A 15,993-nucleotide genomic window follows, 5' to 3' on the forward strand; every position below is an offset into this window, starting at 1 on the left:
TCTCTGGGTGTGTGTCCTTGGAAAGAAAAAAAAAGCAGTTGATTTCAGTGCACGAGCTACACTTCAAGAAGAATGTCATCAACAGAGTGGGTTTCTTCTTCCCATCCTTTCTCGATGCTGTGCTCTCAAAAGCAGTCACCCCCAGCAACAAAGTGAGCCTGAGTCATACGGTTCCACTAAGTCTCAGATAAGATGCCGGCATCGGCGTTGTCATGTTATCTCATGAGGAGAAGTGTGTCAAATGGGAGACCTTTTTTCCCTGTCTCCCTCTCTGAAAAAGAAATCCAGTCAATCTAAATTGAATGTCTGTTACCATGGCGACAGAGATGTCAGGCGGCAGCGGTGCTTTGGTTAGAGTGAACGAAACAGCGTTTTTGGGCTGAAGGAGTTTGGCCTAGTTCTTATCTGCGGTGGAAAAACCCCCACCATAGAGTGTTGGATCGGTGATGGTGTGGGTGGGTATAAAGGCTTGAGGATGGGGGCGTTATGCGGTTTGTAAGCCTAACCGCTCGGAGCCGTTGGAGACAGGAGCGAGGACTCGCCTTGGCTTCACCAGGGTAGAAAGGGGGGCAGGGGGGGACGGGGGTGCGGTGTGTGTGCCCCGAGAAACAGCTCTGTCATCCGCCAACAATGAGGCGCTTCATCACCCTGTCCTCCCTTCCCTCAAAGTGCCCAGTGCCGCCAGCTGCTTCCCCAGTCAGCGCCAAACGCTCCACTTATTTATGTCACGCTCCGAGTGAGACGAATCGCCCCTCGGAGGGGCAATACCTACACTCAGCCACCGATGCCTGGCAAAAATGAGGCCAATGGAAGTCTATTGTCATCGTGTAACATCTGCACTGTTCATTTGCGATTTGTGTGTCGCATTATGTTCTTTTGTTTTGTTTTGTTCTGCTCTGTTGCATGCCATTACGAAAACCAACAGCACTTGGCATTGAAACACTAATTCCAAGTCAGTCTGTCTCTGTGTTTGCACTCGATTATTTCTCAAGGCATCTTGCGGTCCTCTCCCATCTGATTTTCCTGATATTATCTCCTCCTGATTTTTAATGATGTCCAATTAGGGCTCCCTCCTGGTTCACCTGCAGGGGGCTGTGTGTGTGTGTGTGTGTGTGTATGCGTGTGTGCGTGTGTGTGAGGTAATTAAAGTGTGTGTGTTCTGCTCTCTGTGCAGGTTGTGAACTGGCTGGAGGGTCCGGGCACTGAGCAGCTCCGTGCCCAGTGGGGGATCGGGGACTCCATCCGGGCGTCACAGGCCTTGCAGCAGAAGCACGAGGAGATCGAGAGCCAACACAGCGTAAGACACCAGTCTCTCTGTCCCTCCCTCCCCCTTCCTGCCCTGCACAATGTGTCTCTTAGACAGGGAGAGAAAATTACACGGAGATCAGTACATCTACAATAGGTTGGCTAACAAATCTGATATATGAAATATGTTATTAAATTGTTAACATGTGCATATGAAATATATCTTACGAAATTACATGGTTAAAAATGTATGAGATATATACGCAGGTCTGCGAGAATATTTTGGTCCATTAATGCCCTGAGGCAGCGTGCTGTGGTGTTGATGGAGGTTTCTGTCCTTCCCTGCCTGCGCTCTGACTCATCCAGCTGGAAATCCCAAATACTGCAGTCGGTTGCACCTGCTAATACACTTAGTGGACACAGCAATATACCTGAGTAGCTTGAGAGACCTGCTGACTTTTTCCTTTTGGTCTGCGCTGAGGTTTTTTCCCCCCCTTTCCATCAGGTGCACAGGCAGCCTGTGGACCTGCGGTCATTTGGACCGGGACGGACCGATTCCATTAGCTCTATGAGATTATATCGGCTGCAGTAGTCGGTGTGTTGGCTCGGGGTGGAGACTTTTTTTTTTTTTTATCTCCCAGGCCCCCCAAGCTCCCTCACTTTTCCTATGTGCGCGTGTAAGCGTGATTTCATTAATATGGAAGAGTGCGGCAAAGGCCTATAATGGCAAAAACACAAGAAAAATAAATAAATTAAGTCTCAAGTGCAGGAAGGATCATTAGATTTCATTGGATCACTTCTCTCATTTTTTGTGCCATGTGCGTCCAATAGGGGGCGGTATTACTCAATGTCTTAATTGGTGAAAGTTCAGCTGGTGCGGTGGTCTTGATGCTCTCAGCATGCAGGCATGCTGTAAAGTAATTAACACCCAGTTTATCCATCCACCAGCAGTTTACTTAACTGGTGGAAATGGCCCATTTTCATTCTGGATAAAGCGGCTCTTTTCTTGGCAGTGTTCAGAAAACCGGCAGTGCGTCCAGATTCCTCTGATTTGGTTAAATCATGTGTGATAATGCACAGTAACTCTGCTCTCCGTAATGCTCTGTAATGCCGTGTGCATTTGGACAGATAATGGTTTAAATGACATTTAGTGCATATAATAATTATCACGGCTATGGAGAGCGCAGTCATTTGTAATGGCCAAAGTACTGGCTGTGTACCAGTGGCTGGCAGTGTAGAGTGTGTATTAGATTCCCTGGGTGAAATGTGTGTGTGCAACAGAGTGTGTTTATGGTTATGGTTCTTAGCAGCCACTTTTATCCAACGTGACACACAGATTTGTTATGATCAGGTATCAAAACGAGGAGATGTCCTCATAACCCAAGCAATGGCTCTCCTCTAGTCTACGTGGAGTTTTTAATGCCTGTGCTGGAGGTACCACTGTGCTATAACGGGCCTTGGCACACGTCGTCTTACAGGAGTGGCTGTGTGGTATATGATGTTTTTTTTACCAAGTTCCCTCAGCAAAGGCCCATGCTGGGTTTACTACTATGCTTTAATTAAGCAATATGAGATGAGTGCCAGTTAGGCCTGTCGCGATATTCAATAAATCAATTAATCGCATGATAATTAAAATTAGCTCGATAATTTTTCTGGCCACGATAAATGCCATTTGCATGCTTGTTTGTTTTCCTCGTCTCTCTCTCCCTCTCTCTCTCTCGGGTCCTTAGAGTAACCATGAGTGAACCCTCATGTCAGTCACTTGTCAGTCGCATGGTGTGTGGGGAGGCGGAACTACTGGCGTAGCCTACCACAGAGTGCAGCTAAAGAGCCGCGTGAGAAGTATACCGGTAGGCACTAGGCAGAGAGAAAGCTAGTTGCGAGTTCGAATAGGCTATGCCTATTCGAGACAAAAAAGATGGAATTGGTTTCTAAGCGAAACGCGACAGCTGCAGTGTGGGAGCATTTCGGATTTAAACCGAATGCCCGTGGTGAACCACTGAACGTGTGCGAGTCGGTGTGTCGCATTTGTTGGAAAACAGTCGCAATTAAAAGCGGCAACACAACAAACATGCATATGCATCTAAAACACAATCATCCGCTGCAGTTTTCCCAGTTGGGGGAAAAAAACACAACAAGTGGGCCGTCTTCCTCTTCCCGAGGAAAATTCTCAGAACGACAATATTGGTTATGGTTATGGTTATGGATTTAGCAGACGCCTTTGTCCAAAGCGACATATAAATACAAAACAACATAATAATATTTAAAAATGAACAGGGAACAGATTAAAATCTAGGTCAAATATAGTAAGGAGAATAGTTGTAGTACACAATAATATCAATTCAATCAATAGCCTAATAAAAAAAGCAATGTAAAAAAAGGGGAAAGGCAATAATAAAACAATAATGTCAATTCAATCAATAATATAAAAACAATAACATGCTAAGACTACATTAAGGAGAATGTCAATAATAAACAATAATGTCAAATTAATTAACAGCCCAATTAAAATAAAAACAACATTATATAAACCATAACACATAAGCGCTTAAACAACTAAGTATATGTTGAATAGGAATGTCTTTAGACCCCTCTTAAACGACCCAAAACTACCACAGGAACGGAGAGCACTGGGCAGTTCATTCCACCAACATGGAACCACTGAAGAAAAGAGTCTGGAATTAGACCCAGTTTTTATGACTGGTCGACACAACATACGCTCACCAGAAGACCGCAGTGGGCGGTTGGGCATGTAAGGCTTGATTATTGAATTAAAATAACTAGGAGCAGATCTAGTTAGTGTCCTATAGGCCAAAGTGAGAGATTTAAATTTAATTCTGGCTACTATAGGGAGCCAATGGAGAGTAACTAGGAGAGGAGTTACATGTGTCCTCTTTGGCTGATTGAAGACCAGGCGTGCTCCAGCATTTTGAATCAGCTGTAATGATCTTGTTACACAAGCGGGTAAGCCAGCTAATAGTGAATTACAATAGTCCAGCTTAGAGATGACCATGGTCTGAACAAGAAGTTGTGTGGAATCTTGTGTCAGATAAGGTCTGATCTTCCTAATGTTGTAAAGCATAAACCGGCATGATTTTGCAATAGAAGCTATATGCTCAGAGAAGTTAAGTCGGTCATCAATTACAACGCCCAAGTTTCGTGCCGATCTAGTTGGGGTCAGTGAAGTTGAGTCAAGCTGGATGTTAATCTGTTGGGGAATAGCTGTTTTAGCTGGAAACACTATCGCTTATCGCAATAATTTCTGAGACAATTTATCGTCAAGCAAAATTTGTTATCGTGACAGGCCTAGTGCCAGTAGGGGTTGGTAAAAGATATCCCCACGGCTGTGATTCGGCCAAATATCCCCATTCGGTCAGACCTGCCTCTTGTCCAATCAGAAATGAATAAATGATTCGACCAGACCCAACTGTTGTGTAACAGCCTCTAACAGAGGAGCTGTGGCTGTTGTTCCTGTAGGAGTGGTTTGCGGTGTACGTGGAGCTGAACCAGCAGATCGCCGCTCTGCTGAGTGCCGGCGACGAGGAGGACCTGTTGGAGCTGAAGGCCCTGCAGCAGCAGCTGAGCGACGTCTGCTATCGGCAGGCCAGCCAGCTGGAGTCCCGGCAGAACGTGCTGCAGTCCGCCCACGAGTTCCACGGCACCGCCCAGGATGTAAGTCTCTCTCAGCTACTGGACACCCACTCCCCTGTAACGCCTGCAGAACGCCCCACAGCGCAATGCCCCCCTCCAACTTGACTCCAGTCCTGTTTATTGTTAATGACCCAATCTATAAATCAAATGAATTTAATTGGTTTAAAAGAAAATTTAAATCAGGTCAATTCAACTGATAGTTTCCTGGTACAATGGTGAAATAGTTTCCCTGCTTTTGCTTCTTGGGTGCACTGGGGCCCACTGATTTCACTCCGATTAGCCGAACCTCTTGGCTGGAAACCGGCGCTAATTAGCAGATCATTATTATTACTAATTCAGCCTGCTGTGGGAAGACTACTTCCTCTCTGTCCTCATTACCAGCCACTTCCAAACCCCTTATAACCTCGCAGAAAAACATGCGCACAGCAGGGAACATCCATAAACACTCACTGTCTTTTGAATGATGTGATGGTGAACGCAGCGGTGGCGCTGGCTCATGTTCCGGTTCCTTCTCTCCCTCCTCCTCCTCCCCCTCAGCTGTCCCAGCAGCTGGACGGCTTGCTCGGCATGCTCTGTGCCGACGTAGCCCCCGCGGACGGCGCCGCCATCCAGCAGACCCTCAAGCACCTGGAGGAGAAGCTGAAGAGCGTGGGTGAGCAGTAGACCTGAGCTTTAGCAGCATCCGCTGCGCTCTCTGAGCCTCGTCACGGCTCTCCCCTGTCAAGAGTAGCAATCATGAGCCATCTAGTTTTACTCTGTCACTGGCTTATAGTTATCAGCTGACACCTCAGTAGGGGAATTGTAGGTGTTTTATAACCTGCTGTTTGTAATGTGTGTGTGTGTGTGTGTGTGTGTGTGTGTGTGTGTGTGTGTGTGTGTGTGTGTGTGTGTTTATTCTAGTCTGTTGGTATTGGTCATGGTGCTTTGTCAGAAATATCTATGAGGTGCAGAGTTACTTTACACTTTTTAAAGAAAACGTTATTGGCACCTTTGCCGTCATTGGCAGTGTCAACTTAGATTGGGTAAATGGAGGGTTGGTTTAGTCACCTGCTGTTTGTGTGACCTTTTCTTTTGTTTATTTATGTATGTTTTGATGTGTTGGCTTGTGGTTCACTGCTGTTCCTCACATCTGCCCATAGATGGCGCCCTACAAGGCCTCAAAGAGAAGGGTCAGGTTCTGCTGGATCAAATGTCCAATCAGGCCTCCTGGTCGTATGGAAAAGAAGCTCCGCTGGAGAACAAGGAAAATGTCGACCACATCCACAGTGTCATGGAGGACATGCAGCTCCGCAAACAAAGGTCAGTTAGTCATCATTGTAGGCCACTCGAAAGGCAAAATTGAGCATAGGTTACAATGGCACTGGTGTCCAATGTTGTGTTGACCGCGTAGTTGCCCGTACTCAAACCCATAATTTGCAGCACCTCGGATTGGGACGCAAGCTGCTAGCAAGGGAGCTAAAACTCATGGGTGCTAGCATCTATTACTGGCTCATCTCAGAAGGCATCGGGAGGGAGAGTTACCTAACGTACATACTGCACAGCCGCGTACCAGCAGGCTACCGTTACACCATTAAAAACCTATTTATTTTCAGTGCCCCAGTAGGACTGGAAAAAAATGAAAAACAAAATGTGTGAAGTCTGTGTCGATAATCCTGCTGTCGCTCTCCAGGTGTGAAGATATGGTGGATGTGCGGAGACTGAAGATGCTTCAGATGGTCCAGCTTTTCAAGTGTGAAGAGGACGCCTCACAGGTCAGTTTCACTTGACTGCCTTTCTCACTATTGAAGAACATGTTTTTGATGTGGGGGCTTTGATGTCTAACTTCTGAGCTCTTCCTCTCTGGCCAGGCGGTGGAGTGGCTGGGGGAGCTGCTGGACGCTCTGCTGAAGACCCACTTGAGACTGGGCGATGACTCACAGGAGACCAAAGTGCTCCTGGAGAAGCACAAAAAGTTTGTTGATGTTGCACAGGTACAACATTAAGCAAAATTGGCTCAGCTGAATGACTGCTGTGTGTTGAAATCCTATAAAATCCTATCCTATAAGTCCTCCAAAGTGATAGCTCTAATCTACAAGATGAACCTGCTTACATAAAGCATGCTTCCTTTGAATTAAGAGGGAAAATGAGCTAATGTTGATTGACCCTTGAATATTTGAGTAGTACTGTAAAAAGTATGAAGTGGCATGCAGGTTTGTAGGATGTTCACCCTGATTTCCAAGGCGAACCTGCTTGCATAATGCTTTTGAATGAAAAGCTCATTGGTTTGGTCAGTAAAGACACTGACATTGTTGTATGTTGGTTTATGTTGCCCATGACTCAGGCATGCATACAAGTCATTGGTGATTTACTACACATTTACATTTGAACACACATATCGGTGGCAGACGGTAGTTTAAAATGGGATCACCAATTTGATTTTGTTGCGAAATGAAAAAAGTAATTGACATTTTTGTGTTGTTTTCCTACACTAGAAGATTTATGCTACCTGTAGAAGGCATATTTTATGAATGTGTTATTGATTTGTGGAGTTGTGTGAGTTTCAGCTGTGGACTCTGTTGCTCTTAAAGTTGATCTAGTTTCACTGTGATTTTCAGGAGAAATAGTATGTGTGTTCTTAGTGTACCAGAGCACCCAAGTCCTAAGTTTGACAGTAAGCACTGTCTACAATAAAGTTTAGTCTGTGTGTCATTTTGTGTGTGTGTGTGTGTGTGTGTGTGTGTGTGTGTGTGTGTGTGTGTGTGTGTGTGTGTGTGTGTGTGTGTGTGTGTGTTTTCCAGAGCACCTATGACTATGGTCGGCAGCTCCTCCAGGCCACGGTGGTCCTGTGCCAGTCCCTGCGCTGCACCACCCGCTCCTCGGGCGACACGCTGCCCCGTCTGAACCGCGTGTGGAAGCAGTTCTCCGTCACCTCCGAGGAACGAGTGCACCGGCTGGAGATGGCCAGCTCCTTCCACTCCTCCGCAGAGAATGTGCGTATGGCATGTGTGCAGTGCAGTGTGTTGTTGCAGACTTAAAACATTACCAGTGTTTACTAGGACATTTCAGTATTTATATATTTCTGTGTTACTGGACGATATTAATTGTTAATGATGAAGAGAGAATATAACTAAGTTCTGTAGTCTCATGGGCACAGAAGTGAGGAGTGTATGTCTGCAAACAGCTCACTTAGAGTTTGGTATCTTATCTCAACAAAACCAAGAGCCGACAATTGCAAGAATCTTTTGCATTCTACAGCCCAACCCTAACTTAAACTAAAGCTCCTCTCCCCTATCCTATTTCAATCACCTTTCCTATTTCAGTCTGCACAGTTTCTTCGTGTTCGAATTGGCTTCACAGTTTGAGTCACTTTTACTGTTGGAATCTTCACTGCTCTCTTTGTTTCTCCGTAATGAGAACTTTGATTGAATTAGAACATTTCAACACTCTAATCAGCACTACCCAAATATCATAGTCCTCAATTTTACACTCTATTTGGCGTCAGCCTTTGTCATCTTAGCAGTAGGAACACCTACCGACAATTGTTCTTCTAACTAATAGCAGATGTATTTAGACTTGTATGTGATGACAGAGTAGGAATGGCAGAACAAAGCAGCAGTGTGAGACCGTATCCATTTGAATACCTCCGTTTCAACTATTTCCCTTTCAACTGAACCGCTTTTGAAAGTTTGGAGTCTGTCATTATGTCTGATGTCTATCTCAAGAAAGCTGCCGGAAAGGGGTAAAAAAGGAAATATTTCACAAAGGCAGATTCATCTCTGGGCAAAATAATGGGAAAATTGTAGTCATAAAGAGCGAAGAGATGCATTGTTGTTTGTAGATGTCCCTGTTTGCTTTCAAGTCTTTTATCTGCTGAGTCTCTATTATGTGTTCTTTTAATGCTGTTTACATACAGAAATGGATTGCGTTGCTGCTGTTGGCAAATAACCTCCTGTACTTAAGTAAAATCAAAAACTCAACTTGAAGCCGTCTGTAAAGAGCAGACCATGTCTCTGCCGTCTCCACATGGGAAAAATACAGAAAGGAAAACCTACAATATTTAGATAAAGGGCCCACAGAATGTGCTCTGGCCTTCAAAGTGTCTGAAATTCTCCAGCCTTTGCACTCAGAGAGATCGTGAGCGCCTGTTAAGTCTCAAACATTAAAGATCTCCCCCTCTCCTTTCTCCCTCTCTTCTTGCCTTCCCCCCCCCCATTTCTCTCTGTCTTTCTCTCTTCCCTGGGTTTCCATTACCTCGGGACTGCGTAATCTTAGCTGCTGAAAGAGAGCCCGGAGCAGGCTGAGCTCATGGTGTTGGACCTGGAGTCGTGTGAGGAGGTGGTGGTGCTGGGGAAGTCTCTCCTGGACCGCCTCACTGTGCCTGTCATATTCCCGGACGGGTAAGAGAGCCGAGAGCGGGGGAGGAGGAGGGGTGGGGTGGGGATGGGTTAAGAGCCTCACGCTGAGCCCCGACAAGCTTTTAATCCTCTGGATGCTCTCTGCTCCACGGCTGTGGATTCACTCACTCACTCACCCAGTAACTCACGCCATTACGTTTCATTTGAAATGTATCAGCGACACTTTTTTTTCTCCTTCTCTGTGTTAACAAAAGTGTTCCCTTGTTTCCTCTGTCTATTTTTATTGCGGTGTAGTATTTCTTGAGAAGGCAGAGGAGCATGTTTGCCAAATGCTAATGTGCTTGTCAGGAAATCTGCCGTTTATTATCTCTAGTTAGGTTAGATGATGTTTTCATTCAACACTTGTTCAGTCACCATTCATCAATCACATGTTTTATTTGCTGTTAGATTTCAAGGACTGTTAGACTGACCTTGTGTTCATTGTTTGTGTGAGTTTTTTATTTGCATTGCAATGTAATCTGTCTGTTGTTGAATACAATAGTAACAACTCAAAGATATTCAGGAATGCACAAAGCCATTCAACAGAGACTCGGCTGAGAAAACTCTTCTTTTTTTTCTCTATGTCTCTGTGTTTCTCTACCTCTTTTTATCCCTCTCTTTTATCCTATGCACTTTCTTTGTATTCATTTTAATTACTATGACTCACTTTTGTCTCTCCCTTCTTCCTGTTTTGTTTCTCCATTTCTCTCTCTCCCTCTCCCTTTCTCTCACTCTCTCCTATCTTTCTCTTTCTTCCTCTCGTTTGCCTCTCTCCTCCTATTTCTACCTCCTTCCTTTTTCCTGTGTCACCCCTGACTCCCCATATCTCTTGCCGGAGCAGGAGTGAGCACTTCTTTGGCAGCCCTGGCGACATGGCGTCGTCTGCGGAGAGTGTGCGGGAGAAGCTGAAGCTGGTGGAGGAGAAACGCTTCCAGCTGGAGGAGGTGGAGCAGCTCCAGGACCAGGAAGAGGCACTAGAGACTGAAGAGCTGGAGAGCTAATGCAGCCTCTCAATTACGCATCGTGACCCCCCCACCCCCGCATTCGGAGCCTGGGAACCCCCTTCCGGAACATCGCCTCATCCTCACATGCTCTAGGTGTTGGTCAGATTTTCTTATGTAGGCGGGGGGGTGGTGGGGGGGGGGGAGGGGTGGCGTCGGTACGCTCATGCTCCTACCATCTCAGTTATACGCTGCCTTTGCCAGATCATCTTAACTTACCGAGTGCTGTTAAAGATAGACAGCTTGCCGAAATCCCCTTACATTGCTTATAGCACACGGGAAAAAATGAGAAGACATCCAAAAAAAATAAATAAACAAAAAGAGACAAGAAACGAGAAAAGACTGCACTGAACTTGTTCCCCCCCTTTAAAGCTTTACCTTTGTTTACTGGCACTTGTCCTCCGTTACGCAGGCTGGTGACTCAAGCTTTTTTTACGGTGCTACTAAACCTGTAGAATGTGCCGGGAGCACCACATCTGGCTTTGTTTTAACCTGGTGCTGTAGAGTTTCTTGGCCTCCTGGCAAACTTTTCCATTGACCGTCAGCAATGTATTTTGTATTTCTTTTCTGTTGCTTCCTGTTTTGCAGTACTTCAGTGTATTTGAGTACTTAAGCAAAACTCTCTATCGATATTTTTTATTGTGCCAATGCAAGAAGGACTTTAAATTGGACACAAACTGCCAACCTAACTGGTTAAAGTTCAGACAGCAATGTTAGTCATGGGAGACATCAACTAGCCCATAAAGACATTTAGCAGACGACATTAGTTGTGTGTATCAAGGTACAATATGAAAACAAAGCCTTGTTGAAATCCTAGACTAGAACTGTGGCTTCAAGCTTTGTTTTGCTAAATAAAATGTGAAACAAATGATGTTGCATCTCATAATTGTCCTTCTAATATGTACTTTTTCCTGCTTATTGAGGCATGCTGTTATAATAATTCCATATTTATTTTGTTTTGTATTTTAATTGATATGCCTTTAAATTTGTACAAAACTTGGCATTTTTACATTTAAGCATAAGCTAATTATGTGTTTAATGAACACATGGGTCACAAGAAATAAATTGGCAAATGAACAGCAAACTGAGGAGAAATATGCTTTTTGTGTTTCCTTTGTCTGTGTGTGTTTTCTTTCAGTATACAGACAAATAATAGCCTGGAAAATCCAGACCCTGATAATCTAGAAAGATTAAGGGTCTGGCCAAGAACAATGTGGCCCAACTCCAGGGGCGGCAACAAGCATACGTTTAAAAATCTCACTGTACGCAATTGGATAACACTAGACCATGTTTCCTCTGAATGATTTCGGACTTCGACGCAATCGGATAACACTACATGTCCTCCAACGTTGCAGCGCTGTCTTCATCAGTTTAACTGGTTCCCCCGGAATGTTGGGGTAAAAGTAACGTGCATCATTGCTCATTGCCAGAGTGTCTCGCAGAGACAATTCCATTGTGCTCTGTGCTCCAGTTAATAACAGTTCTTCTCTGTACTGTAAGTGTAGATGTGGTACTATGTGGAGAAGAGGGATTGATTTTTCTGTTTATTGGGATGCATGGCAACTAGGTGTGAAGAAGCCTATCACTCATTTACATGCAAATCCAGAGAATAATGGAAGATTTTGAAGGACTTTGCTATTTTTAAATGATGTTTAATTAATATTAAGCTGATCTTGTTTGAATGTGAATTTTTATGAAGTCAGTTTTTTTCTCTCTCGCTAAAGGTCTTTATTTCTTCATTGCACCTTTCCAGAAAGTGTGGAATGTGGAGAACAGTAGAAAGTAATTTTGTCACTAGCCACATTTACATAGACTTTTTTTTGTCATTCCGATTCCGACTATTTCGATTGAAAATGTTGTGCCGTCTGTTTACATGGGGTGCGTTCTATTCCGATCAGGTGCACTCAAGCGCTTTAGAATCTTTCATCAGAATAGCCGCTGTTGCCTACTTGTCCTTGAGAAGATAAAGCAGTCAATCCGAATAATCGGAATAAGAGCGGACTAGGTGTACACCACGTCTTTTAAGTGATCGGCTCAGGAATTTTCATTTTGATTGAGCCGTTATTCCGCTTGTAATTGGAGTAGAAGCGTCCATGTAAACGTGGCTAATGACAAAATCCAATTTATTATACAAATTATATCTCCACAGTCTGTTTTGAATTATTTCCATGAACTGTTATATAACAGTTTACCCTTGCCATTGTAATCTTTTTGGGCCCACAAACTATACAGTGGTGTTTAAAAAACATCTCTGTTGTTATACATTATGTTTTGTCTTTTTTGCTGTGTTGCTTGGTTACATTCCCGTGCCTGTTGGCAATATTGATTTTTGAAAATGTGTTTGTGTCTGTGAATGTCTCTTTCTCGCTTTCCCTCTCTCTCTCACACTCTCTGATTCCCTTTGTTTATTCCAAGTTGCAGGTGGTTCCAATAGGTGTTTCATCTCTCTGCCTCAAGATAAACTCCATTTTGGAGACATGCAAACTGAACCGGTGGTATAGTACTCCTGCCAGTGTGTGTGTGTGTGTGTCCTTTGTGGGTATGCACACATACTCCACTCACACGCACACATGCAGTGGAGTGCTGTAATAAGCGGACTCTGACTTTGTGCTGCAGCACTACCCTCGCTGGTACCAAATTGAAGAAAGGCCGAGCCATGCAGTTGCATAGTAATGTTACTGCAGCCAGTGACTGTGTGCACTTTGTGCATATGTACATGTACTGTAGTCCCTACCCACATATGCAGTGGCATGCTATAATGAGAGGACTACAGACGTACTGCAGTACCCTCTCTTGGTGCTTATTTATAGCCCAGCTCCTTTGTGTAGAGGGCAATGATGGTGCTGTTGAATAACACATGCCACTCTATTCTGACATCTATTGGCAAGGCCCTGGGTAGCATGTATATATCCACATATATGAAATTAATTGTATTTAATATTGTGCCCCTTTCAAGACCACATACCAACCTCCAGGAGTGGCATGCTGTTATTCTGGATGCTGTTATTCTGGATGGTCATTGACTGATTACATGGGGGGGGGCTTGCCTGTCAAATTACATAGAAGATTGAAAAATGGCCTTCTGAATTGTATTCATTAGAGTTAATGACATGAAGCATTTGATGTGGTAACATGTGTACATGAAGATCTGGGTTCTGTCTATATGTGAAAGAATATTCTTCCTGTGTGTTGTGTGGGTACATATACATTTGTGTTTGTGGGTATGGTCTTTGTACTGTATGTTTGCATACAGGCACGTTGCACATGTGATGCCATTGTGAGCATTGGTCGGTGGACTGGGTTTGGTTTCATCTGTGCATCGGTAACTGACGTGACGCTGAGAGTCGGAGACTAATTATAACCCCGGTGATTTAGCAGAGGCCACTCGGCGACGCGCTGCCTGATTTATCAGGAGACCCCCGCCCCTTCTCCCTCCCTCCCTCCAACCAAACAGATGGCCAGCGTGTCTAGGGCCTGCCAGGACCTCGGCTATCCCTGGTGCGCTCAAACTTCTGAGGGCTATCTACTTTCTCAGCTGTCCTGCCAACTTTGCAGCTGCCACTACTGCCTGGAGCCTCACGGGAGGACGTGGCATGCCTATCAAAATAAAATAAAAAAACAAAGAAAAACAAAGACAGAAGAATGTTGTGGTATCAGTGGTAATTCGAACAGGTCTCTCCAATGAGCACTCAAAGAAATGTGTGGCAGTGATATGGCTGGCATGTGGCCTGAAGGAGTGGACAGACATCACCCTGTTAGTGTATTTTCATGCTCTATAAAATGAGAGGCATGTCCTTTGGGGAAACAGTGTCACAACTCATTGTGTGTGGCCTTAACTGAACCTTTCTGTAGCAGCAGCAAAGGTGATCAGCTAAAGCATGCGTGTTTTTTTCAGTTTGATTTTTTTTGCTCTCTGACTTTCATTTTTGAACAATAACAATTTAGTTCTGCTCTCCCATGTCTCTAAGGGATAATTTGCTGATGTGAAAATGTTACTGTTACAAGCTATACAATTCACCTCTGCAGCTGCTGGTAGAGTAAGAATGGATGAATGAAAGCATTAGTAAATCTAGGCTATTGTCTTTCTCTTATTATTTCTGCAGAGCATTATGTGAGGTATTTGTGTATGACATATCTGTATTGTATATTTTATAGTCACACTGGGACCACACTCAGATATCAAAATAAGCAAGAGATTGACGAGGGCATACTTTTCTCTCGTTGCTAATGTGTGGCGCTTTCCAGCATGTCACAACATTGAGCCCATTAGTACTTAGCTCAAGGCACTTTTCTGTCAAGTACGAAAACATGTCATGATTGTGAGATTGTGTCACGGAGACTCCAGGGGATTAAAGGGGTATCTGATTTATCATTGTCTCTCCCTGTGCAGTTCCCTGAGGTTTCCTCTGTATGGTATATACCAGACGCCGCTAGGAAGTGACCTAGAGAATCCTGAAAAACACATGGGCTTTGATGGGTAAGCCACTGTCAGAGTAGAGACTTGCATAAATCATGAACATGTTTGGTATTGTCACTGTCTTGTCATTTTGAAGCCGCCGCAGCAATGTTTAAAGCCGGGTTTAGAGCAGCATATGTTGTGTTTCATGTGTGAGGAGCGAAAGAGAGAGAGTGCGAGCAAGAGGAAAAAAGGCTTTAAATGTCTGTTATCAGGAAACCGGGTCCCTGGTTGCATTTCCCTGCAGAGTTAAGTATCAAATTGTCTCTGTGGGCTTTTCCTTCCATTGTGCTGTAGTCAGGGAATCAGAGTCCCATTTTATTAGGACAATACCCTCCTCGCTCCCCCCAAACACACTGCCTTGTTTTTTACTTCAATAGGTTTCTCTTTGAACAAGATGTTCTCTGGGGATTGCATCAGTCCCAGGAGAACGTATTGAAGTTCCAAATATATATTTCTGAGGGAGTTACTAAAAACAACTTTTTTAGGATGACTTCATGTCGCGAGTATTTGCTGCATTCATAGAACTTTCTAGAGATCACTGTTGGCTGTGCTGTTGGGCTTTAACTGGACTTTAAAACACTGGCATGCAGGCTCAGGGGAAGCTTGGCTGCGGAGGTGACAGGAGTTATTCCTCTTGAGGGAACAAGAAGGGTTTTGGGAGAGGGGTGGGGGGGGCACATCAGTGGCACAACGTTCCCACTCCCCATCTGATCGTCACACTCTGATCTCTGCTTGGGCCAAAACCTGTGTGGGTGTCCCCTTCAACCTTCCCGTACATCAGGGCCAAAGGGTGACCAGAACAGACAGACAGACAGAGAAAAGGCGGGAGTGTGGGAGAGAGAGAGGGAGAGAGAAAGGGTGAGGGACGGATGTAGGGAAAGAGAGAGAGAGTGGTGTGGAGAGAGCAGAGCCACCGAACTAGGGGTGTGTCAAATGGCTCTCAGCGCTGTGTGATAAACCTTGTGGATATTTCTATTTTTAACACGCGGTGCTCTGCCCTGTCAACTTGTACGCTGGGGTTGGAGTCGAGTGTTCATCCAAGCCAGTTGTCACAGCAAGATACTGTTTGGTGGGCATTAAAGCAGAGCCTCTCATTTTCTCTCTCTCTCTCTAACAAGCTGGAATTTACCTGTTGACCAGAGGACTATTGGAGTGTAGTCAAGAAGCATGCGCTGAATAGCCATTGTTAGATTTTTGGATGTGGGGACGGGCTGGATAAAGCAAAGTGTGGGTGTTGAAGTGGAGGGGAGAGCCTGCTGCTGGG

The 15,993-nt window shown here is 44.7% G+C and overlaps 1 protein-coding gene across 5 annotated transcripts in view; it reads left to right on the forward strand.

Annotated features, from left to right (window-relative positions):
- sestd1 (SEC14 and spectrin domains 1) overlaps positions 1–11,358 on the forward strand; it is a 28,054-nt gene extending 16,696 nt beyond the window's left edge. For all 5 annotated transcript variants that reach the window (XM_076264282.1, XM_076264280.1, XM_076264283.1 and 2 more), the window contains exons 11-19: positions 1,175–1,297; positions 4,723–4,917; positions 5,434–5,548; positions 6,036–6,195; positions 6,566–6,647; positions 6,744–6,866; positions 7,674–7,865; positions 9,148–9,272; positions 10,111–11,358. In XM_076264282.1, coding sequence (XP_076120397.1) covers positions 1,175–1,297; positions 4,723–4,917; positions 5,434–5,548; positions 6,036–6,195; positions 6,566–6,647; positions 6,744–6,866; positions 7,674–7,865; positions 9,148–9,272; positions 10,111–10,270 — 1,275 coding nt within the window. In that variant the 3' untranslated portion in view covers positions 10,271–11,358. The remainder of the gene's footprint in view (positions 1–1,174; positions 1,298–4,722; positions 4,918–5,433; positions 5,549–6,035; positions 6,196–6,565; positions 6,648–6,743; positions 6,867–7,673; positions 7,866–9,147; positions 9,273–10,110) is intronic.
- Positions 11,359–15,993: the final 4,635 nt, after the last annotated feature.

This window comes from Alosa pseudoharengus, unplaced genomic scaffold (genome assembly GCF_046254945.1).
Source record: "Alosa pseudoharengus isolate Yale_2024_CS ecotype anadromous, Long Island Sound unplaced genomic scaffold, YU_APseudo_1.1 YU_APseudo_1.1_scf_3, whole genome shotgun sequence".
NCBI classification, from domain to species: Eukaryota; Metazoa; Chordata; class Actinopteri; order Clupeiformes; family Clupeidae; genus Alosa; species Alosa pseudoharengus.